At 52.8% G+C, this 24698-nt stretch overlaps 1 protein-coding gene across 4 annotated transcripts in view; it reads left to right on the top strand.

Moving 5' to 3' along the window:
- Positions 1-24698, top strand: part of DDX4 (DEAD-box helicase 4) — a 1682862-nt gene that overhangs the window by 1435513 nt on the left and 222651 nt on the right. For all 4 annotated transcript variants that reach the window (XM_085631316.1, XM_085631317.1, XM_085631319.1 and 1 more), the window contains one exon: positions 1563-1729. In XM_085631316.1, coding sequence (XP_085487442.1) covers positions 1563-1729 — 167 coding nt within the window. The remainder of the gene's footprint in view (positions 1-1562; positions 1730-24698) is intronic.

Here is a 24698-nt window from a genome sequence, read left to right on the forward strand (position 1 = left end):
GCTGAGGGTTTGACTAGAATAAATACATTCTATTTTTATATATATATCTGTTGTGGTGTCCTTTCATTTGGTATTCAAGGGATTACATATGGTATAAAGAGCTGGCTTCACATGCCATTCAGAGTTTAGCCTAAGACTGCTCTTGTCCATGCTACCACTAGGATAGCTTGTCTATAAGGTTGACTTTACAACCAATCACCATAAGGGTTGTTTGGACTGATACAAGGTGTACACTAGAATTAGTGACATCATATATCAGGCCAACTTCTCACACCTCATCTTGAATCCACCTGTGGGTTCCACTGGACTCTTTCACCTTCTGTAGTGGCATCTTTTCTGAAGTCCTCCATTGTGGTCTACGGTGGTTTCCGATGTCACTTCGGACCGATGCACCCGGCTTCACTTGTGTAGGTACCCTGGTTCCTTGGGTATCCATGGGTTGGGTGACTCTCCAACCTTCCATCTTCCACGAGGTATCTTCAGGGTCCACTGGAAAAGGGTCCTTTTTCTTTAAAACTGCAACCCGACTTACTCCTTGACTTGCATTGAGCTCGCGGTCGTGTTCCCACTCAGCACACCGCCTCCGTGAGGTTCCTAGATACTCATCTTGGGGTCTTTAAGGTCTATTCTCGACTTAGGTCGTGGTTCGCATTCCACTATTTTAGAATATGGTTGAGTCTCCCCCTGTAGACTACTGTGTATTTGTGCTACTTACGTGTCCTATTTCTAAAGTATTTGTGTGTGTAAATGCATATTTTCATAACTACACTGTGTGGTTCTTTTTCACTTAACCTATACCATAAGATTAAGTGCTGGTACAAAAAGCTGCTTTGCACTCCTTCTGGACTAAGCCTGAAGGCTGCTCTCAACAGCTACAACTTAGCTTTCTAAGGTTGTCTAAGACCACTTAAATCACCATAAAGATTGTCTGGATTAGTGCAGGGTGCTACACTTAACATAAGTGAGCACCATATACTCAGCCAGCCCCCTACACATTTTAACCTAGGAGTTGAGCCCAGCTTCTTGTCACACACCAGTAGAACTCCGCTCCTTGTTTTGACGGCTTGATTCACAGTTCCAGTCTATTGAGGTGCACTTCGTTATCTTCTCTTGGTTAAAACCAGTCTCTGGCATGCTAGCCTTTTTAGAAATCTATTGGCGTCCAAGAAGACCCATAACTCCTCCGACTAGTCAACGCTCCTCATTACACTCACAGAAACCCACGTTTAATGCATAGTTAAATTCCTGTTATTGTTTTATACTTCTGATTTACTTCTGTACCAGACTTTTTCTGTTTGTATTGAGAGGAGGAACATATTTAATTTATGTGGAGTGATTTCAGAGCCGTAGCACAAAAGCTCATTGATAATTTAAAGAAGGCCATGGGGGCATGTGTACCTAAATTGTTACTTTCCAAATTACAATATAATTGCTATTAATGTTTTCTGCAGGTATTTGCCAGCTTTTAAGTTTTTTATATCATGGTAATGTGAGACTGTAGCCGGCAATAAAATAATTACTTTGTTCTTACTATTATTTTATACCTATAACTTCATCTACAGATTGGACTGACAAAATTAAGGTACCTAGTATTGGATGAGGCCGATCGCATGCTTGATATGGGCTTTGGTCCTGACATGAAGATTTTAATCACTAGCCCAGGAATGCCATCGAAAGAAGAACGTCAAACATTGATGTTTAGTGCTACTTTTCCTGAAAGAATTCAGAGGTATGAAATGTTACATTCTTAAAACTTTCTTAATTCAATACTGGTGATCTCTCATCAATTCAGTTATGTTTCATTCACATTAAGCTGTTACTTTGGCTACTACATTAAGAATTGTAAGAACGTGCCCTCTTTTTGAATGGTTGCCCCCACCATTTGTCAAACTGTTGATGTACTTTGAGTGTGCCCTGGGTTCCTGCCAATTAGGTACCCAGGTCCTATGTTCTTTCCGTAAAACTGCATTAAGACGTAACCCAATTGGCACTCTTTGGCCACAGGTTAGTTCCTTGTAAATGGAACCATAGGTACCAAGGGCACTGTGGCCAGGGAAGGCCTCTAAGGGCAGAAGCACTTATTGTGCCACCCTTAGTGGCCCTGTACATCTACACACACACACACTGCCATTGTAGGCTGCATGTTTTGGTGCAGAACAAAGTGAAGAGTCTACAACCCACTGCCCTGGCATAGGTCAGCCACCCCACTAGCTGGGTGCACTATACCAGTGGTGAGGGTACAGGTGCATAAAATGTCTAAACCAATTCTTAGACATTGTAAGTGCAGTAATGCCATTAAGAGTGTATGGTGCTGGGAGTTTGTCATTACGAACTCCACAGCCCCTTAATGGCTTTACTGAAAACTGGGAAGTTTGGTATCAAACTTCTCAGCACATTAAACCCACACTGATGCCAAAGTCGACTCATGAGCCCAACTGGAAGCAAGAGACTCCAGGTGTCATGACTGACCTTATGTTCGCAGCTCAGGGGCACAAAAGCTGAAGTAGCCTGCCTGTCGAGTTGGTAGCCGCAATCTTCCGAATCTCGTTTCTCGTCCCCATGCAGCCTAAATGACTAAGACCTGATGCTCCAAATTTGCATCTAAGTCTTTTGGACCGGGAAAGTACTCTCTGTGCAGGTAGGTGACCCGGAAGGCAAATTACCACTAAAAGAAGAAAACTGCACCAGGTGACTGGTAGCCCAGTGGCGACTGGACTTCTGGCAAGCTTGAGAGGACTTTGAGGGATGTTGACCACTGTGACCGAGATCAACTCAGCAAGCCTGTGGACTGAGAAGTCGCCCCAGGAAGACTCCTGTCTGCCCCACTGCATCTTCAGCATCCTTGCACATCTTCAGCATCCTGTATATCTTGCATCTGGTGGAGACATCTAGCTGCAGATTCCTTAATTTGTGAATTGTTTATCTTGTGAATTCTCCCCAGGCATCACACTGAATCCGGAAACTTTTCTTAGCAGTTACTCCACCTGCTGGCATCGCACAGCTCTGCAATGACGTAGACTGTAGATGTGACATAAGTCCCCTCCGGCGTGCCAACATCAGTTTCTAATTTTTCTGTGCTGAGACACGGATCTGGTAAAGCATACCTCTGCCCGTTCTTCAGCCTGCTGTGGCGATCTTTTTGTCTGGAACCGTGTGCCTGTTTCTATGCCCTCTGGGTTTAAGTCCTGTGAGTCTTGTGCTCATCAGATGTCAGGAACAGATCCACACTTTCTGCATGTGGTGCTTGGGTGAGCATCACAATACCGACGAGTGCGACGACTGCCAACAATTGAGGCAGAAGGCGCTGCGGGTGCGGGGAATGAAGCTCTTGACAGGCTTCCAGTTTCACAGTTTCCAGTTTCACAGGCTTCCAGTTCCTCGGAGCATCGGTTGACTTAAGTCTGCAGTTTGGCTTCAGAGCTGCTCCAGAGGTCATTCCCATTAGCATTGCTCTACCTCCCATAGTCGATAGCAGTCCCAGTCCCCAGCGACGTCTTGCGGTAAGCATCGTCGCAAGAGATCGAGGTCGCATTCTTCTGGGGCTCCTTTGGCTCACAATGTGAATTTTCGCAGCTCCTCGCAATCTGAGGCCTCCGCACAGGAGTTACTCCCGCGCATTCCCTGTTGCCGGGGCGACTTGGGCCCAGATGCAAGAGTATTATAATGCTCATCATCTAGTCTTTGGACCCTCACCTTCCTCTGGAGAGCCTGTGGGCCCCAAGGAGGTCATAGGTGCAGGGACTGCGTCTTTGCCGGCAGGTTCTCCCTCAGCGGCCGTACAGGCCTTGCCTACAGTGGCGCCGGGCAACTCCAGAACGGCATCAGTGATTCCTCTGGCAGAAGTTTTGTTGGTGTCCGTGGGCTCCGAGACTGATTTGGTTCACAACACTTTTGGGAGTCTTGAGGTGTTGGCATCCCCTCAACTTCTTGTGTCTGATGCCATCGGCCACTGCCCTTCCACCTCAATCCGATGTTTCTACAGCACCGTTTCAGCGTCGGACGACGTTTACAGAGTCAATGGTTTTCGACTTGGATGGGCCTTCACAGGAAAGGGTTGATGGAGGTGAATGAGGAGGCGGTCTCTTTGGAGCAACCAGTGCCTATGGAGCCTTCTATTCTGGATAGCTAGATTACTGAGTTGGGCGAAGCAAGTGGATGAGACTCATTCCTTGATTCTAGTTTTCTTTCTCCTCCTAGCCTTGCTTCAGAGGCCAGTTCCTCCTTCGCTGATGTGTTAAAAAGAGTGGCTGACTGTAGGAAGCAAGATTAGTATATGGTGGACACTTATTTAAGTGATGCTCCTTGCACTAATCCAGACAACCCTTATGGTGATTTTAGTCGTCTTAGACAGTCATAGAAAGCTCTCTAAGTGGTAGCTGTGGAGAGCAGCCTACAGGCTTAATCCAGAAGGAGTGTTAAGCAGCTTGTTTTACCAGGTCTAATCATATAGTGTAGGTGAAACAAGAAACGAACCACACAGTGTAGTTAATAAAAATATGTCTATTTATTATACACACTCACTAGCACTTTGGTATATCTCCTACCCGGAAATATCGACACAAAGCAAATACACACAATACTTCACTTGTAAACAGCTAAGTAAGCACAAATACCAAACCATATATTGTGGAATGCGAACTAAGATCGAAGTCGGGACTTGAACCAGACGACTCAGAAGAGCTGGGGACACAAGTAACCACCTGAGGTAAGTACCCAGGAACCCCCCGAAGGCTGCGTACACAGCCGCGTACTCAATACAAGTCAATGTCGCAGTTGCAGTGTAGGAGAGTAGGGTCTGCTATCCTATGGTCACCCCAAATTTTTGCTTTTTGGCTTCACTGGTTTTTGACATATTGAGGCTGTGGGCCTGCCAATCAGACCCCCAGCCTGCTGTTCTCTCTACTAAATTAAAACTATGCACCCTAGGTGCATAACCAATTGGAAGTGGATCACCCTGTCAGCCCCTGTACCAGTGTACACTAGGTACCCAGGGCATTGGTGTACCCCAGGCCTGCCAAGGGCTGCAGCATGTATTATGCCACCCCAGGCTTGGCCTAACAATTTGACACAACTGGCTGAGCACTCAGCTGGGGTAAGTTGGTGTAATCACCTCTTACTTAGGTGTAGTATACCTATACCTAACCTTAAATGGGACACCTGGTAACCTATAAGTCACTCCTATGGCAGGCCTTAACAATCCTGAAGGCAGAGTGCTTGGTTCCATGTGAGATGGTGCTCTGGCATGAGCTGAGCCTGTCTGCAGTGGTCGGAACAACTTCCTTCTACTGTTTCCAGATATCGTCATACCATATACTCTTAAGTGCATTATGAACCTCGCGGTTAAATGCTATCTTTGGTTTGGCTTTATCAAAACATGTCGAGTAAGGTGTCATACGAATTGGAATACTAACCCCTCGCCAATTCTGGCGACGGGGTTAGCATTCCACCCTTCTAGAGGGACACGACATGTACAGTACCTGAAACCCGGGTAAAATCAGACATAGCCTCAGCTCCACAAAATGGATGCTGCCACCACAGACACAAGTCTGCCCTCCTGCTGCTGGGAGTCCTTCCAGCTTGGGAGGTGTGGACAAAGGGTTTCCTGCCAGGGGAGGTGCGTGCACCACCCCAGACAGGATTTTGTGTATTGGTCAGGTAGGGCTTGAAAGAAACCAGACATGCCTGTGGCTCACAAGGAGCCTCGGTGCATATGCCAGTTCAAACCGGTCCTGGGGCACACCAGTCCCGGGCCTGGGGCGAGCTGGACAAAGGATTGGGGGTGTAACCACCCCCCTTCCTGGTCCCACCCATAGGGAGGGACCTAGCAGGTAGTCCGGCCCCTAGAATCCGCTTAAAGGTAGGAGCTGTGTCCTAAGACTTCAGACATCCTGGAATCAACTTAAAACTAAGAAGAAGACGGGAACTTCGACGCTCTGCTGCACAGAGGACTGAAGCCAATCTCCCCTGTGGTCAGGGAGTGACCACCTTGCTAACGCAAGCACCATCCAGCGAATCAACGTCTGCTTTGCCGCCGCCTCCCGCCGGAGCCCGAGCCCAGAGACTGACAAGACCTGGACCTCCAGACCTCTCACCGCCCGATCCACAGTCCCTGCAAAGAGGAGACCCGTGGAGGCACCGAGACACGTGGAGCCAGCCATCTTGAAACGACTACAACAAGCTGACCAGTGCAACAACCGAGGCTCCCTCCAAGTTGTGCTTTGGGTCCTGAGAAGCCCAACCCTCGAGCAGCATCTGCACCAAAGGTGAGCCCTCCAGCATCTCCACGATCTGCGTGGGGCCCCTCTGCATTTTTGCCACTCGACGCGCCTAACCGGTTGCTGGCCCGCTGGCTAGTGGCCATCTTGGCGACGAAATCTACGACAAACACCGCTGGTCTGGTTGCTCCAGACTGGCCCTTGCTCCCCTCCAAAGGAGCAGTTCTTCTGACCTTGCTGGTCAGAACCATCAGCTTATTTCATCTCCTACAACAATTGCTTTTGCCAAGGCTTGTTTGCTTCGATCAAGTCGCCGACACCGCCGACAGCGAGAGCCTGCGTGGGACAGCTCGTGACTCGACTCCTGGACGTCGTCGACCTTCAGGGACCACGTGGCTGCAGAGTCAAGCTACACCTTCCTTCCTGTTTGCACCCGACATCGCCTGGTACCCACCTGGTGCCACGCTGGTCACTGGCTAGTGACTGTGAACACTGTCCCCTCTGCTTACAGGTCTTCAACATCTCCGATCCACTCTTGGATCCACTGCATCTCTTCCCGACCGACCGCCTGCAGCACTTTTGTCTACAGGCCCCACGGAACCGATAGAAGAAACCCGACGCACTTCGAGGCCTATGCACCCGCTTCCTGTGGGTGAGGTAAAGCTGGCACTCCTGTGCCCAAGTGTAGTATTACATCTCTAGTGCCTGTGTTCCAAATCTTAAGTTCCTAGGTCATCCGGAAGATTCCTTTTGCAGTAACTTTGTACTTTTTACGCACCCATTGAAACCTATGGGAGCACGCGTGTGACTATTTGCTCTGCACACGCCACCCGTGGACCTCCTGGTCACTAACTGACGTTAGCTCCTTGTAGGCCCAGCGATTCTAGAGGCCCTAGGCCTTTTCCCTTTTCTGTTCGTGGTACTTATACCACTATTTTAGTATATGGTTCGAGTGGCCACCAGGGCCTATCCATATAAAGTGCAACTTCTGTGTATTCTGTGATAATCTTGTTTGACGATTTGTGCTCCTGTGCTCATAAAGAGACTAGGGGTTACTTTGAGAAATAAATACATATATTTTGAATATATATCTGTGTGGTGTCCTTTCATTGGTATAAAAGGGGGTTACTATTGGTAATACAGCTTGCTTAACACGCATCACGAGTTTAGCCTCAAAGACTGCTTAGCCTACGCTACCACTAGGGCAGCTAGTCCGAAAAGGTTGACTTACAACCACACCATAAGGGTTGCTTGGCATGGTACAAGGTGATCACTTTAACTAGTGAGCATCATATACCAGGCCAACTTCTCACATGCAGTTTTAGAGATTGACCCTTCCCAGTGGACCCTGAAGAAGCCCCGTGGAAGACAGAAGGTTGGAGAGTCACCCCACTCGTGGATACCCCAAGAACCAGGATACCTACACCAGGGAAGCCAGGTGCATAGGTGTGAAATGACGTCAGAAACCGCCGTAGACTACAAGGGAGGACTTCAGGAAAGATGCCGTGGGCGAAGAAAGTGAAAGAGTCCGGTGGAAGCCAAGGGTGTATTCTTGAAATGAAGAACCTGCAAGCAGAGGGGACAGAGTCTATGCCTCTCGGAGGTGACAAGGATGCATGGAAGAGCAATGACCACCGATGACGGAAGATGCAGGAGTGTTGACGGTGAGATTGTCGCTGCAGCTGTGATGACCAGGCAACGCTGTGGAGGACCAGGAGCCAGCCACAAGCTGTCTCTTGTTGGAAGTCGAGAACCAAGGGCGTCGGTGTCCAGTGGGAGCACTAACGAGCCTTGGCAGCAGCAACATACGTAGTAAACGATAAAGGAGCAACGTTGGGACCTGCGAGGTCCAAGTGACTCGCCAATTGCATGAGTCCGAGCAGGCCCCGAGCAAGCAGGGGAGCCAATAAAGCCAAAAAAGACCCTCAGGAGAACCCACAGGCCGAAGGCACAGGAGTTGGAAGAGGACCTCAATCAGCTCACCAAGGTTACCAGAGACCTAATGAACCAACTTAAATACATTGACTATGACCTCGAAACAGAACTACTAGTTGGCTTGGATGTCGAAAGTCGTTACACCAGCCTTTCCCAGGAAGCCACACTAAAAACCATTAAGGACATTCATTTCAAAGAAAACTGGCTTTACAAGTCCTCAGGCATTTTATTCTTGAATGCTGTTGCCTCGCTCTCACAGAAAATTTCTCTGAGTATGTAGGTACACCATATCTACAAACCCATGGAACTTCTACGGGGCAGTACCTTCGCCTCAAGTCTGGCAGGAGTATACGTCCGCACTTTCGAAGAAAGATTTGTCCTTAATCTCAACCTACACAGATGTTGGATACTATTCTGGAAAAGATACATAGACAACTACATTATGATCTAGAAAGGCACAGAAGAGTGTTCGAGGCATATGAGCTGCAGATCACACACTATGCATAGATTGCCATCTGGTGTTGGGCCCGGATATTTGCACTTGTTTTTGTCTTGGAAAAGTCTTTGGAAGTCACAAGATAGGTGACTCCTCCTTTGGACGATAGTGCACATGGGCATCAGCTCCATCTTCAGATTGTTTTTTTTCCGCTATCGGGCTCGGATGTGTTTCTTGCGCTCCAGCTCCGTGCCGTTACCGATCCTACTTTCGACGCGCAATCCTTCACCCTTCTCCGGTATGATTTTCGATCACGATCCCTAGTCTTCGTGCATCTCTTCAACATCGAAGTCCTCGATTCCAGTCGTCAACGAAGGCCTTCCGGCCTACCTGGGCCTTGACTTTTGGTTCATGGAAAGGACTCCATTCAAGAAGTGTCCTCAATGTGGGTCGAAGTTCCACCACACAGATCTGCATGAGGTGTGTAACCTCTGCCTCTCCCCGGAGCACGAGGTCAGAGACTGTCCAGCTTGTGCCTCTTTCCGCTCCAAAAAGACTATTCAAGATAGTCGAGCTTGACGAACAGTGGCTCGCTCGTCGACATCCATCCCCGATGACATCTTCCACGAGGGTGTTGATGTTCCAGAACAAGTGCGGGCCGAAGAAGGACTCGTCAGCACCTCCGAAGCCGATGACTCTGACATCGAGGACATCACTCCTGGGCAGTGGGTCGTAAGTAGAGACCTCGACCCCAACCCCCACCACCGAAAAAGGCTTTGGTCTCCCCTTCACCTTCGGGCTCAGGTGCACACCGAGAAAGTGCTTCTCACGCCCAACCTTTGGGCCCGGCAAAGAAGCCAACAACTAAGCCTTCCGGCCACTCGAGCTTGAGTCAGCCTACCGTCGGTGCCGACACCCAAACAACACCGAAAAAGAAACCGTCGTCCTCCACCTCGGTGCCGACTACTGCCTCCACATCCACGTCCTCTGCACCGAAATCCACTACAACCAACCCCTTGAGTCCGAAGAAAACATCGGAACCAAGCAAAAAGCCGCTCCCAAAAGTTTCACGCACTCAACCTTCGGAACCGAAAAAGCCGCCGGAACCTAAAAAACAACTGTCCCGCACGTTCCTACAGACACTTTAAAACCTCACGGTTCCAAGCCTAAAGAGCACAAACCCGCCCCAGAGTCGGTGCCGCGCAAGTCTTCGGAACCGGAAAAATCTGCATCGGAAGAACAGCCTCCAACATAAGAGCTTTTTAAACTGGACCCCACCCAAAAAACTCTTTTAAGAGATCCAAAGACTGGTCAACTCACTCTTAGCTCCAAGAAACGACCACTGGACACGCCTACACCGGCTCCACCACCTAAAAAGAGAGATATTGCAACATCTCCTTTCAGGATCCCTTCTCCTCCTCCACCTCCCCCACCACACCACTCTCCTACACCATCTCCACCAGTGGACGATGATGATACCTCTGATCACACTGGGGACAATGTAGACGATGAGCCACTAGAGGATCCTAGCCCACCTTCTACCCCAGACTCCTGGGATGAATTTAACACACCAGATGTCCCTATCGTGCTACAGGACGACATCTATCCCTCTAGACCTTCCCCCTCCAGAGGATACCATGGGTTTCAACCAGCTAGTCCACAGAGCTGCACATTACCACGGGATCGACTTACACACAGACCCCGTGGAAGAAGATTTCTTAATCTATACTTTTGATATCTCACAAAAGTCCACCTCCATCTTATTCATGTTGAAAGGGGTAATTAAACACGCACCAGAGGTGTTTAAAGATCCTGTTAGGGCTAAAGTTATTAACCCCAGGATTGAAAAGAAATATAAAGCTGCCCCAGCATACATCAAGGGCCACATACCATTGGACTCCTTGGTAGTATCTAATGCCAGAAAAAGGGCTAATTCTTAAACCTCAGGAGATGCTCCACCTCCCGACAAAGAGTCTAAACTCTTAGACGCCTCTGGTAATCGCACAGCGTCACAAGATGGCTTATCGCCAACACTCAAGCTTTGTTAGCGAGGTATGATAGGGCTCAATATGACAAGCTATAGACCCTACTACAGCATCTTCCAGAAAAATATGAAACTAAGGCAAACGACCTAATGCAAGAGGGTAAATTTATTACCAACACCTACATCCGCTGCGCTCTAGACGTAGCAGACACCGCCTCACGAGCTATCAACACAAGTGTCCTGCTGCATAGACATGCTTGGCTATGCATATCTGAAAGAGACACGTTAGTGATAGATTCTTTACCTTGGAATATCCCCAGGCGTCAGACTGGACCTGGAAAGTTTCGCTTAGCTGTACTCCTGCTAGTCGGTAGGTGGCGTCGTAAGCGCCGAGATGATGTCACGGAGAGTACTTGGGCGCTAACCATGCGCGCTGACGTCAGCTCTTTCTTTTTCCACACCAGCGGGCGCAGATCCGGATTGAGCACGTACCTTAGTCACTTTTTGACTACTATTTTGAGACTTTTTGTCTTCTCTTTTCTCCTGGTGCACGTAGGGATGCCCGGCTTTAAGTCCTGTGGGGCCTGTCGCCTAAATATGTCGGTGGCGGACCCCGCGATGTTTGCCTCTACTGCCTGGAGACTGCCCACGACTCCCGTGACTGCCGGGATTGTCGATCCATGGCCCCCAAGGCCTTGCGGGAGCGACGTAGGAAGTTGCTGGAGGTTCGGCATTCGTTGCGCCGCCACTCCGGGTCCAGGGGCCGTTCCCGGGACCGCTCGCAGGACCAGAGCCGTCGCTCCTCCGGCTCCAATCTTCGCCTTCGGATTCCGGTAAGCGACGTCATAAAAGGAAGTCGAAGAAGCGGGTTTGCTCTCAGACGTCGCTCCCTGGAGGCGGACGCGGGGGACAGGGGCTTCACCCCGGCGGCTCCCCTGGAGCCTGGGAGTCCCGCGGCCTACCTGCCATACCCGGGTCCGTCTGCGACTCCCGACCAGGTGCAAGAATTCCTTGCTACCATGGACTGCCTTTTTAGGCCTCGGGCTCCCGCCGGCGCGCCTTCGGGCCCCGTGTCCAGATCCTGTTGGCCCGGCGGCTCCACCTCCAACTCCGGCGCTACAGGATCCTGCGCCAGTGGCTCTGACCCCGGCGCCACGAGTTGCGGCATTGCCGGCTCCGGCACCACCCTCGGCTCCACCCTCTGCGCCACACTGGGTGCTGTTTATTCCTTCCTTGCCCCGGTTCCAGGACCATTTTGTTCCAGCCTGGGATCAGCATTGGGAGATGACCCCGGCCGACGCTGTTCGTTCCTTTTCCGGCCCCGGGTATGCCGCCGCGATCGGCTCCCTCTATGCCAGAGGCGGACGAAGACTGGGAAGGGTCCTCGGACACTCTTGCCCGGCAGTGTAACTCCAAGCAGGATTGGGTGGACGACTTGGAGGAGGCAGGCGACCTTGATGTCTCCTCTGACCCGGGGTTCGGCTCCCCCGCCTACGATGGAGGAAGGTGACTCCTACACGATGGTCCTCCATCGGGCGGTTGAGGCCCTCAATCTTGACCTCCCCAAAGTGGCCCTCAAGACCAACCTCCTCACAGAGGTGCTCCTGACGGCGTCTACTTTGTCCGGGCCGTTGCTTCCCTTCAATGACACCCTTACTGACATAATTTTGGGCACTTGGACGAGGCCGGCCACGGGGGCCCCGGTGGATAAAAACGTCGCCAGGCGCCACCGACCGGCGCCCGGTGACCCTGCCTTTTTGACTACTCACCCTACGCCCGAGAGCCTGGTCAATCTGAAAGAAACACGTTAGTTAGATTCCTCACCTTAGAATATCCCCAGGCGTCAGACTGGATCCGGAAGATTTTTCGTCAGCAATACCCCTTGCGCGTCGCTAGGCGTCGTCTGCGGCTCCGCGTCCGTCGTTGGCGTCGTGCGCCGGAATGACGTCGTCGGAGTACTTAGACGCCGCCCTCGCGCGCTGACGTCAGTTCTTCTTTTTTCCGCGCCAGTAAGCGCCGATCTTTTTTGACTAAACCTTTTTGATCCTTGTCAATCGACATCTGGTGCCGGTAGGATGCCTGGATTCAAGGCTTGCGATGATTGCCATCGACTGATGTTGGTGACCGATCACCACCGCCGGTGCCTCTACTGCCTAGGCCCCGACCACGACGCGGAGTCGTGTCCCGATTGCCAGGCGTTGACTTCGAAGGCTAGGCGGGAGCGGTCCCGCAAGCTTCTCGAGCTTCGCCACTCGGCTCCGCGCCCTGCGCGATCCCGGTCCAGGAGGAGGTCCAAGGATCGGTCGCGGAACCGCAGCCGACGCCATCATCGGTTGTCGGGCTCCAAGTCGTCGGGTAAGTCCAAACACTCTAAGAAGTCCAAGAGACGGCATCGCTCTTCGGACTCCCCTCGCCGGTCGCGCGACACGGCTGAGGGTCCGGGTGGTTCCACCCCCGCGGCTCCGTCGGAGCCGCAGGCGCCGCGCAAGTCCCCATACCCTCCGGTCCCTGGGACTGACGCGACGCCGGCGGAGGTCAGTGCCTTCCTCTCGGCCATGAGGAACCTGGCTCCGCCGTCGACGCCCGCTGGCGCGCCTTCGGGCCCCGCGGACCCGACTGGGCTACCTTGCCTGCCGGCGGCGCCGTTGACGGCTCCGGCTTCGACGCCGCAAGCGCCCGAGGGACCCGTTCCCGAGTCCCCGCCGACGCCGGTCGACCTCGTCACGCCTCCTCTGCCGGCGTCGACACCGGTACCACCTCCGCCGGCGTCGACACCGGTACCACCTCCGACGCCGACTCCGCTAGACGTCGAGCCCCAGTTCAGCCCCTCTCCGGGCCCGGCGCCGATACGACGTCGATGGACGCCGCGTTCGGCGCCGCTGGAGACACATTTTGTCTATCGCCCGGCTCCAATCCTTCCTCCTATATACCAGGAATCGGATGATGGGGACAACTGGGAGGGATCCGAGGATCCTATGGCCGCTCAGGCTCAAATGTCACAGGACTGGGCAGATGAACTGGGGGAGGCCAGTGGTCTGGATACCTCTCCGGACACTGGATTCATCTCTCCTCCGACTGTGTCTTCGGAGGAGGGTGCTGCTTTCTCTGTGGTGCTGCGCAAGGCGGCCGCAGCCCTAGGGCTCGAGCTACCTGCCGTGGCTGTGAGGACTAACGTCCTCACTGAGGTGCTTCAGTCTGCAGCAAGCTCCACTGAGCCGCTGCTGCAATTCAATGAGGCCCTCATTGACGTCCTGCAGGGCACCTGGTCCAAGCCCTCCACAGTTCCTCCTGTGGACAGGAACGTCGCCAGGCGCCACCGCCCTGCTCCGGGCTACCCCAGTTTTCTGTCCCAACACCCTACCCCCGAGAGCCTGGTTATCCAGGCCTCTACCTCCCAATCCTCCTTTCCGACCGCTCCGCCGGACCGGGATTCCAAGAGACTGGAACAGTTTGGCAAAAAGCTGTTCTCCTCCCTTGACACTACGGACTCGCTGGGTAGGGCAATTTCTACCACAGTGGCGCTTAGACGTCACGCCTGGCTGCGGTCCACGTCATTTTCGGGCGATGTCCAGAGCACTCTCATGGACATGCCCTTTGATGGCACTCGCCTTTTTGGCGAGAAAGCGGACAGTGCGCTGAATCGCTTTAAGGACTCCCGGGCTACGGCCAAGTACTTGGGCCTCTCGGCCCCGCGATCGCAAACTTCCGCCTTTCGTGGCCAAGGAAGGGGTACCTCCTCACGTACGCCTAGCCACCAGCCGCAGAACCAACCTGCGCGCGGTCGCGGACGTGGTTTCCGCCGAGGCGGTTCTGGAGGACGACTAGGTCAGCCGACATCCTCCCCGGCAGCATCCGCCTCCAAGCCTTCCTAGTCCGAGCTTTCAGGCCCATTCCACGCCAGTGGGCGGCAGAGTTCGCCATCACCTGCTCCACTGGCGGTCCATCACATCGGACAGGTGGGTGCTGCAAATCGTCCGAAGGGGCTACTCCCTCCCCTTCGAGACGACCCCTCCAGCCATGCCACCGCAGCACCACCGTATCTCGGGGGATCATTTGAATCTTCTCCACGAGGAAGTTTCGGCCCTCTTGGCCAAGGGGGCCGTCGAGCGCGTTCCGAGCCCAGAAGTAGGTCGTGGTTGTTATTCCCACTACTTTCTGTTTCCCAAGAAGGGCAAAGGAGGCCTACGCCCTATCTTGGACCTCCGGAACGTCAATGCCTTCCTCCGGAAGGAAAGGTTCAAGTTGTTAACTTTGGCTCAGGTTCTAGCTGCCCTAGACCCTGGAGACTGGATGGTAGCGTTGGACTTGCAGGACGCATATTTCCACATCCCCGTCCTGCCGGCCCACCGGCGTTACCTGCGGTTCACGGTGGGCCAAGAGCACTTTCAGTTTACCGTGCTCCCCTTCGGCCTCACCAGTGCCCCTCGGTTGTTCACGAAAGTGATGGCGGTGGTCGCAGCTCATCTGCGCAGATCAGGGGTTCCAGTCTTCCCCTATCTCGACGACTGGTTGTTGAAGGCGGGCTCGCCCCAGGCAGTCGTCTCCCACCTCCAGACTACGGCGGATCTCCTGCATTTGCTGGGATTTTCCATCAACGTGCCTAAGTCACACTTGAGTCCCTCTCAGAAGCTCCTCTTCATCGGAGCGGTTCTCGATTCGGCGCAGTTCCGGGTCTATCTGCCGGAACAGCGGGTCCGGGATATACAGGCCCTGATTCCCATCTTTCGGCCTCTATCCTGGGTTTCGGTCAAGCTAGTGTTGCGGCTTCTGGGGCTGATGGCCTCCTGCATCCTACTAGTGCATCACGCCAGGCGGCGCATGCGGGCTCTGCAGTGGGACCTGAAGTTTCAGTGGGCCCAGCATCACGGCAACCTGTCCGACCATGTCTTGATCTCGGAGGGCACTGCACAGCAGTTGCAGTGGTGGCTCACGGACCGCGATTGGGTCAAGGGCAAGAGCCTCTCCCTTCCCCAACCAGAGCATGTCGTAGTGACGGATGCGTCCCTCCTGGGATGGGGTGGCCATATGGGAGAGGCGGAGATCAGAGGCCTCTGGTCTCCGGCGGAGTCTCGTCTCCACATCAACCTGTTGGAGTTGAGAGCGATCCGACTTGCACTGAAAGCCTTCCTTCCCTCTGTCAGGGGAAGTGTCGTGCAGGTGTTCACGGACAACACCACCGCCATGTGGTATTGCAACAAACAGGGCGGGGTGGGGTCGTGGACCCTTTGCCTCTGGACGTGGCTGGAACACCAGGGCGTCACCCTAGTGGTTCAACATCTGGCGGGCTCTCTGAACGCCAGAGCAGACGAACTCAGCCGCCGGTGCATGATGGATCATGAATGGCGTCTGAACTCCGAAGTGGCGCAAGGTCTCTTTCAGCAGTGGGGAGAGCCTTGGTTAGATCTATTCGCCACCGAAGAGAAAGCGCAATGTCAGCAGTTCTGCGCGTTGGAATTTCCAAGGCGGCACTCGCTCGGCGACGCTTTTCGTCACGAGTGGATTTGCGGTCTGTTGTACGCCTTTCGGCACATACCACTTCTGCCCAGAGTGCTGAAGAAGATCAGGCGCAACCGGGCCCAAGTCATCTTGGTGGCTCCGGACTGGGCACGAAGGTACTGGTATTGCGAGCTACTCAGTATGTTGACCGATCCTCCGATACGTCTGCCCCTTCGGGAGGATCTTCTGTCGCAGCAGCAGGGGACGGTCCTCCACCCGAACCTGTCCAGCCTCCACCTCCATGCGTGGAGATTGAGCGGCGGCAGTTGATGCCATTTGACTTGCCTCCTGTAGTCTGTGATATCATTCTGGCAGCCAGGCGTCCCTCCACAAAGACGGTATACGCCTGCCGGTGGAACAAATTTGTGGCATGGTGCACAGCAAAGGCTGTGGATCCCCTTTCCGCCCCTCTTTCTGAGGTTCTACTGTTTCTTCTTTCTTTGGCCCGGCAGGGCTCTGCCCTGGGCACCCTGAAAGGTTATCTTGCTGCCATCTCTGCCTTCTGGCGGCTTCCTGATCAGCCTTCTCTTTTCAAGTCCCCTGTAGTTACGCGCTTTCTAAAAGGCATTACTCACACGTTCCCTCCTGTCCCTTTTGTAATGCCTCAGTGGGACTTGAATCTTGTTCTCACATTTCTAATGTGTGCTCCCTTTGAGCCTCTTCATAATTGTCCTCTTCGTCTGCTGACGCTTAAGACTGCTTTTCTGGTAGCCATCACCTCGGCTAGACGGGTGAGTGAGCTCCAGGCTTTATCTTCGAAGCCTCCTTTTCTCTCTGTTCATCCGGACAAGGTTGTCCTTCGGCCTCGTCCCTCCTTTCTTCCGAAAGTGGTGACTCCATTTCATCTTGGGAAGTCTGTCACCTTGCCCACCTTCTTTCCGCCTCCGCATCCTTCCAAAGAGGAAGAGAGGCTCCACCGTCTGGACCCAAAACGTGCGCTCTCCTTTTATTTGGACCGCACAAAGCAGTTCCGGGTGGACGACCAACTTTTCGTTGGATACGTGGGTGCTAAGAAGGGGAAAGCTGTGCACAAACGGACCATCTCTCGGTGGGTCGTTTTGTGCATCAAACTTTGTTACTCCTTGGCAAAAAAGGACCCTCCTGTTGGGCTGCGCGCCCATTCTACTCGGGCCACAGTGGCTACTACTGCTTTGGGACGGGGTGTCCCTTTGCAGGACATCTGTCAGGCGGTGACGTGGGCTTCGCTACACACGTTTGCCAGACATTATTGTCTTGACAGCCAAGTCCGGAGGGATGGCTTCTTTGGCCGTTCTGTCCTCCAGGACTTTCTGGTGTGATCTTGGTTCGCAGACCCACCACCGGGGATGGTATTGCTTGGGTATCTATTCTAAGGTGAGGAATCTAACTAACGTGTTTCTTTCAGATGAACAAGTTACTTACCTTCTGCGAACTGAGATCTAGGGTTAAGGTTGTCCTTTTCAGGCCCCTAGATTACTTTTTGGCACCAGTGTCGGTCTCTTGCATGGCTCTGCGTTCCTGGCGCGGAAAGCTATGTACAAGAACTGACGTCAGCGCGCGACGTCATTCCGACGCCAACGACGGACGCGGAGCCGCAGACGACGCCTAGCGACGCGCAAGGGGTATTGCTGACGAAAAATCTTCCGGATCCAGTCTGACGCCTGGGGATATTCTAAGGTGAGGAATCTAACTAACTAATGTTTCTTACAGATACATCGTTACCGAAGGTAAGTAACTTGTTCTTCAGGCCTCGAAGTCAGAGTGCTTTTCCTAGCCAGATAAGGACTCTAAACGGCTGGACCACTTTGGAAAGCGGTTGTTCTCTTCGGCCAGCCTAGGGCTGCGGTCGGTGAACACCGCCTGCTTGTTGGGCCGCTACTCCCACGCGGTGTGGGATGCCGCTGCTCAGGTGTTGCCTCAGTGTCCTGAGGAGGTGCAGGATGTCCTTTCTCAGGCAATTGCTGAGGATAAGGATGCGGCTAAGTTCGCCATTCGGTGTGGGTTGGACACCGCTGTCTCATTGGGCAGGGCGATTTCTACGACTGTGGCGTTGCGACGTCGTGCCTGGTTGCGTTCGACTGGGTTCTCGCCCGATGTCCAAAGCTCGCTCATGGACATGCCCTTTGATGGCACCCGCCTGTTTGGCGACAAGGGTGACAGTGCCCTGGAGCGCTTTAAGGATTCGGGGGCTACCGCCAAGTCCTTGGGCCTTTCTGCTAAGAGCTCGGCCTCTCTTGGTTTTCGTTCCTTTCATGGCCAAGGTAGAGGCAGTCAGGCGCGCCCGTCCCCTAAGCCTGTGCAGAACCAGCCCCAGCGCTGTCTGGGTCGCGGTTTCTGCAGGGGCGGGGTGGGTAACCAGTGTGCGGGTCCTTCCACCTCCACCCCACTGCTTCCGCCTCCAAACCTTCCTAATCTGAGCTTTGGGGAGCACCCCACGCCGGTGGGTGGCAGGATCCGCCACCACCTCCCTCACTGGCACGAAATCACATCAGACAAATGGGTGCTGCAGATAATCTGCCACGGTTACTCCCTTCCAGTCCTCCCCTCCTGCCATGCCACCTTGGTGCCACCGCATGTCTGGGGATCACTTGGCTCTTCTCCGACAGGAAGTCACGGCCCTCTTGGCCAAGGGGGCCATCGAGTGCGTTCCTGGACCGGAAGTAGGGAGTGGTTGTTATGCCCACTACTTTCTGGTCCCCAAGACGAACAAAGGGGTCTGAGCCCTATCTTCGACCTCCGGGACAATCGCTTCCTCTGGAAGAAGAAGTTCAAGATGCTGACTCTGGCTCAGGTCTTAGCTGCCCTTGACCCTGGAGACTGGATGGTAGCGTTGGACTTGCAGGACACATATTTTCACATTCCCGTCCTGCCGGCCCACAGGCGTTGCCTGCGGTTCACGGTAGGCCAGGAGCATTTTCAGTTTGCCGTGCTCCTCTTCGGCCTTACCAGTGCCCCTCTGGTGTTCACGAAGGTGATGGCGGTGGTCGCAACTCACCTGCGCAGGTCGGGGGTGTCAGTCTTCCCCTACCTCGACGACTGGTTGTTGGAGGTGGGCTCACCCCAGGCAGTTGTCAACCACCTCCAGACTACAGCCGAGCTCCTGCATCTGCTGGGGTTCTCCCTCAACGTGCCGAAGTCACACCTGAGTCCCTCTCAGAAGCTCCCCTTCATCGGAGCGGTTCTGGATTCGACGCTGTTTTGGGTTTATTCTCCCGAGCAGCGAGTCCGGGATATTCAGGCTATGATTCCGATCTTTCAGCTTCTGTCCCGGGTTTCAGTCCGGATGACCCTCCGGCTCCTGGGCCTGATGGCCTCCTGCAGCCTGCTAGTGCAACATGCCAGGTGGTATATGCGGGCTCTGCAGTGGGACCAGAAGTTCCAGTGGGCGCAGAATCAGGGCAACCTGTTTTATCATGTCCAGATCTCGGAGGGCACTGCACGACAATTGCAGTGGTCGCTCACGGATCCAGATTGGGTCAATGGCAGATCACTCTCCCTTCCCCAACCGGAGTACACAGTGGTGACGGATGCATCCCTCCTGGGATGGGGAGGCCACTTGGGAGAGGCGGAGATCAGAGGACTCTGGTCTCCGGCGGAGGCCCGGCTCCATATCAACCTTTTGGAGCTTCGGGTGATCCGTCTTGCACTGAAGGCATTCCTTCCCTCTGTCTGGGGAAGTGTAGTGCAGGTGTTCACGGACAACACCACCACCATGTGGTATTGCAACAAACGGGGTGGGGTTGAAGACCCTATGTCAGGAGGCTCTGCGCCTCTGTACATGGCTGGAACGTCAAGGCATTACCTTGGTGGTTCAACACCTGGCAGGTTCTCTGAAAGCCAGGGCGGACAAACTCGGCCGCCGGTGCTTGATGGATCACGAATGGCGTCTGCACTTGTACGTGGCGCAAGGTCTTTCAGCAGTGGGGAGAGCCTTGGTTAGATCTATTCGCCACCGAGAACGCGCAATGTCATCAGTTCTGCGCGTTGGAATTTCCAAGGCGGCACTCGCTCGGCGACGCTTTACGTCGCAAGTGGAGTTGCGGTCTGTTGTACGCCTTTCCGCCTATACCACTTCTGCCCAGAGTGCTGAAGAATATTCGGCGCGACAGGGCCCACGTCATCCTTGTGGCTCCGGATTGGCACGAAGATACTGGTATCCCAAGGTACTCAGCATGGTGATCGATCCCCCGATCCGACTGCCTCTTCGGGAGGATCTTCTGTCGCAGCAGCAGGGGACGGTCCTCCACCCGAACCTGTCCAGCCTCCACCTCCATGCGTGGAGATTGAGCGGCGACAGTTGATGCCATTTGACTTTCCTCCTGAAGTCTGTGATGTCATACTGGCAGCCAGGCGTCCCTCCACTAAAACGCCTGTCGGTGGAACAAATTTGTGGCATGGTGCACAGCGAAGGCTGTGGATCCCCTTTTTGCCCCGCTTTCTGAGGTCCTTCTGTTCCTTCTTTCTTTGGCCCAGCAGGGCTCTGCTCTGGGCACTATCAAATGTTATCTTTCTGCCATCTCCGCCTTTCTCCGGCTTGCTGATCAGCCTTCTCTTTTTAAGTCTCCGGTTGTTAACCGTTTCCTGAAAGGCATTACACACATGTTCCCTCCAGTTCCATTTGTAATGCCCCAGTGGGACTTGAACCTTGTTGACTTACTTGATATTCGCTCCCTTTGAGCCACTTCACAACTGTCCTTTGTGTCTTCTCACCTTAAAGACTGCTTTCCTGGTTGCTATCACCTCTGCCAGAAGAGTGAGTGAGCTCCAGGCCCTTTCTTCCAAACCTCCTTTCCTTTCTGTTCATTCGGACAAGGTGGTTTTAAGAACTCGTCCTTATTTCTTGCAGAAGGTTGTTAGCCCTTCCACATCGGTCAGACCATCACTTTGCCCACCTTCTTTCCGCCTCCGCATCCTTCAAAAGAGGAGGAGAGGCTCCACCGTCTGGACCTGAAACGTGCGCTCTCGTTCTATCTGAAGCACACACAGCGGTTCCGGGTGGATGACCATCTCTTGGCTACGTGGGCGCCAAAAAAGGTCAGGCCGTGCACAAGCGGACCATCTCTCGGTGGGTCGTTCTGTGCATCAAGGCCTGCTACTCGCTGGCTAAGAAGGAGCCTCCTATGGGGCTGCGTGCCTATTCCACCAGGGCAACGGCAGCCACTACTGCCTTGGGACGCGGCGTTCCCTTGCAGGACATTTGTTAGGCAGCTACGTGGGCCTCGCTGCACACGTTTACCAAGCACTACTGCCTTGAAAGTCAGGTCTGGAGGGACGGCCGTGCTCTGTGACTTTCTGGTGTAATCTTGTTTGCAGACCCACCACCGGGATTGGTATTGCTGGAGTATCTATTCTAAGGTAAGGAATCTATCACTGACATGTCTCTTTCAGATGCACAAGTTACTACTTGTGTAACGATATATCTGTAAGAGACATTAGTTAGTGATAGATTCCTTACCGCCCCACCCATCCTCCCCGTTTTGTGAACTGGTTACTAGGGTTAAGGTCATCCCTCTTAGGGCCCTAGTTTCTGCAGTATCTTGCATGGCTCTGCATTCCTGGCGCGGAAAGTCGTGTACAGAACCGACGTCAGCGCGCATTGGTGGCGCCTAAGTACTCTCCATAGTGTCATCTCGGTGCTTACGACGCCAGTGACAGACGCGGAGCCGCACAACGCCACCTACTGACGCGCAGAGGTACTGCTAAGCGAATCTTTCGGGACCCAGTCTGACGCCTGGGGATATTCTAAGGTAAGGAATCTATCACTAACTAATGTCTCTTACAGATGTATCGTTACACAAGTAGTAACTTGTGCTTCAGGTTTCAAACCTGAAGTCCAGACAGCCATTTGACCAGCAGCACTTGTTCAGAACTACTGTGTTTTCATCTCTAGAAAAGATGAAGAAAGACATTGAAATCAATGGGAGCCTTGCAATCGCAAGCTCCCAGACGTTCCTTTCGACGCTCCTCTTACCTACTCCTCAGACAACCCATCTACATCTTACAAAACTCCCACCCAAACTACATTCACCAGAGGTTACCAAAAAGGAGGCTACAGAGGCAATAATAACCAGGGCAGAGTCAAGACCAACAATACCCGCTCTGCCTCCACCACTACCCAATGACTTCCCTCTGCTCCCCCCAGACCATTCCACTCCGGTCGGGGGAAGATTGCTACAATTCCTTCTTGTCTGGAACATGACCACAGACAGGTGGGTGAGACAAATAGTTCAGTCAGGCTACTGTTTAGAACTCACATCTACCCCTCCTCCCCTCCCCCCCCCCAAACATACCACCCAGACAGCGCCCAATGTCACCAGAACACTTATCGCTCATAAAGCAGGAGGTAATCTCCCTCCTACAAAAACAATAGAACCAGTTCCCCTGCATCAGCAAAACACAGGAGTTTACTCCCTGTACTTTCTCATTTCAAAGAAGGACGGTTCTCTGAGACCTATACTAGACCTCAGACCCCTAAACCTGTACATACACTTCAACAGGTCCTTCATCTTCTCTCACAAGGCGACTTCCTTGCCACTTTAGATCTCAAGGACGCTTACTTTCATATTCCCATTCACACCTCTCACAGGAAATATCTCAGGTTTGTAGTGGACGGGCAACACTACCAATTCAGGGTACTCCCTTTCGGAGTCACCACAGCACCCAGAGTATTCACCAAGTGTCTGGCAGTAGTCGCAGTTCATCTAAGAAGACTGCACATTCACGTCTTCCCATACTTGGACGATTGGCTCATAAAAGCCAACTCATACAATTAGTGTGTACATCACACTCACATCACAATCCAGCTACTCCACGACTTAGGGTTCACATTAAACCATGCAAAGTCTCACCTACAACCCTCCCACATACAACAGTACCTAGGTACCACAATAGACACCTCAAAAGCACTTGCATATCCCAGTCCAGCCAGGATAGCAAGCATACAAACCCTCATAACCAAATTTCAGCCGCAACACTCTCTTCCAGCTCGAGTGTTCATGCAACTCATAGGTATGATGGCCTCTTGCATAATTATAGTACCTCACACAAGACTCCAGATGCGCCCTTTGCAGGAATGCTTAGCACGTCAGGAACCAGGCTCAGGGTCAGCTGACAGATCTGGTGTTGGTGGACGGTCGCACTCATTGCTCTCTGCAATTGTGTAACACCAAGAACCTTTTAAAACCGTTCATCGAGCGAGTTCCACAGATTGTGCTAACAGCGGACGCATCGCTCTCCGGCTGGGGAACTCCACTATTACATCACACCATGCAGGGCAGGTAGACTCCTCACCAAAAGATACTCCACATCAATCACCTAGAATTACTAGCCATATTCCTAGCCTTAGTCATTCCAAAAACACATATCAGGCAAGGCTGTCTTAGTCCGCAACAACAACATGACAGCCATGTACTACATACAGAAGCAAGGTTGGACACACTCCCTACAGCTTTCGCAACTTGCGCAAAGTGTATGGCGATGGGCTATTCCTCAGGACATTTTTCTCCTAGCCCAACGTGTCACGGGAGTCCAAAACAATATAGTCTATCTGTTAAGTCGTCAAACGCAACAGATTCACGAGTGGGAACTAAATCCACAAGATCTTCAACTGTTTTTCCACATGTGGGGGCAACCAGAGATAGATCTCTTCCCCACACACAAACGCCAAAGGCCCAAGCTTCGCCGCCAGATATCCACACCCATTGTCCAAAGGCAATGCAATATGGATGAATTGGTCAGGCCGATTTGCATACGCTTTTCCGCCTCTCCCACTCATTCCACTGGTCGTGCGCAAACTGCAGCAACATTCACTGACTCTCATCCTAGTTGCTCCAACATGGGCCAGACAACCGTGGTACACCACATTTCTGATGGATACTTCTGCCTGTGGATTCCTCACCTTTCGAATACCCCCTGCGCCAGCATTCCACGGAAAAATTATTTCCCAGCTCCCATGTAGACGAGGACGTCGCAAAGGACCAGCTCCACTCGCGGCACCGTATGATGTCATCGGAGCCACAAAAGGACCTCATCGGCGTGCTGACATCAATTCCCTTTTTTCCGAGCTGTCGATGCTCAACTGTTTTTTTTTTTTTTTTTTCAGGGCTCTCCATTTTCATCGCGTAAAACGTTGTATCTCGTGGTTTGTCAGAATGGCTACTTCTAGAAAAACTGGATTCAAACCCTGCAGAGAGTGTGGCGGACACATGTCTATCACGGATCCGCATGATGACTGCCTGTGGTGTTTATCCTCGGACCACGACGTCAAGGAATGCAGGAGCTGCAGGAAAATTAATCCTAATGCTATCAAAGAACGTGAAGCCAAATTGTTTATGGCGAAAGCCAAGAAAGAAAAGAGGTAGGAAGAGGGCAAAATCTTCGTCTTCTCACACTTCGAGGTCAAGGAAGCACAAAAAATCCAAGAGGAGACATACCTCTCGACATCGTTCTTCGAAGGCCAGAGTCTCAGTCGAGATCGAGGTCGCAGACTCCAGCTCAGCGACCTCGGAGAAGGGACTTTATCTCTCCTACTCATTCTCCTCGGGCGACGCTAGTACAATCTCCGGCTGCGGCGTCGCAGATTACAGAGGCTTCTTCGCTTCATGAAGAATCACCGGCTCCAGCGACGTCACCGGCGCCGGGAGGGTCCTCTCCA

This window comes from Triturus cristatus, chromosome 2_1 (assembly GCF_964204655.1).
Source record: "Triturus cristatus chromosome 2_1, aTriCri1.1, whole genome shotgun sequence".
NCBI lineage: Eukaryota > Metazoa > Chordata > Amphibia > Caudata > Salamandridae > Triturus > Triturus cristatus.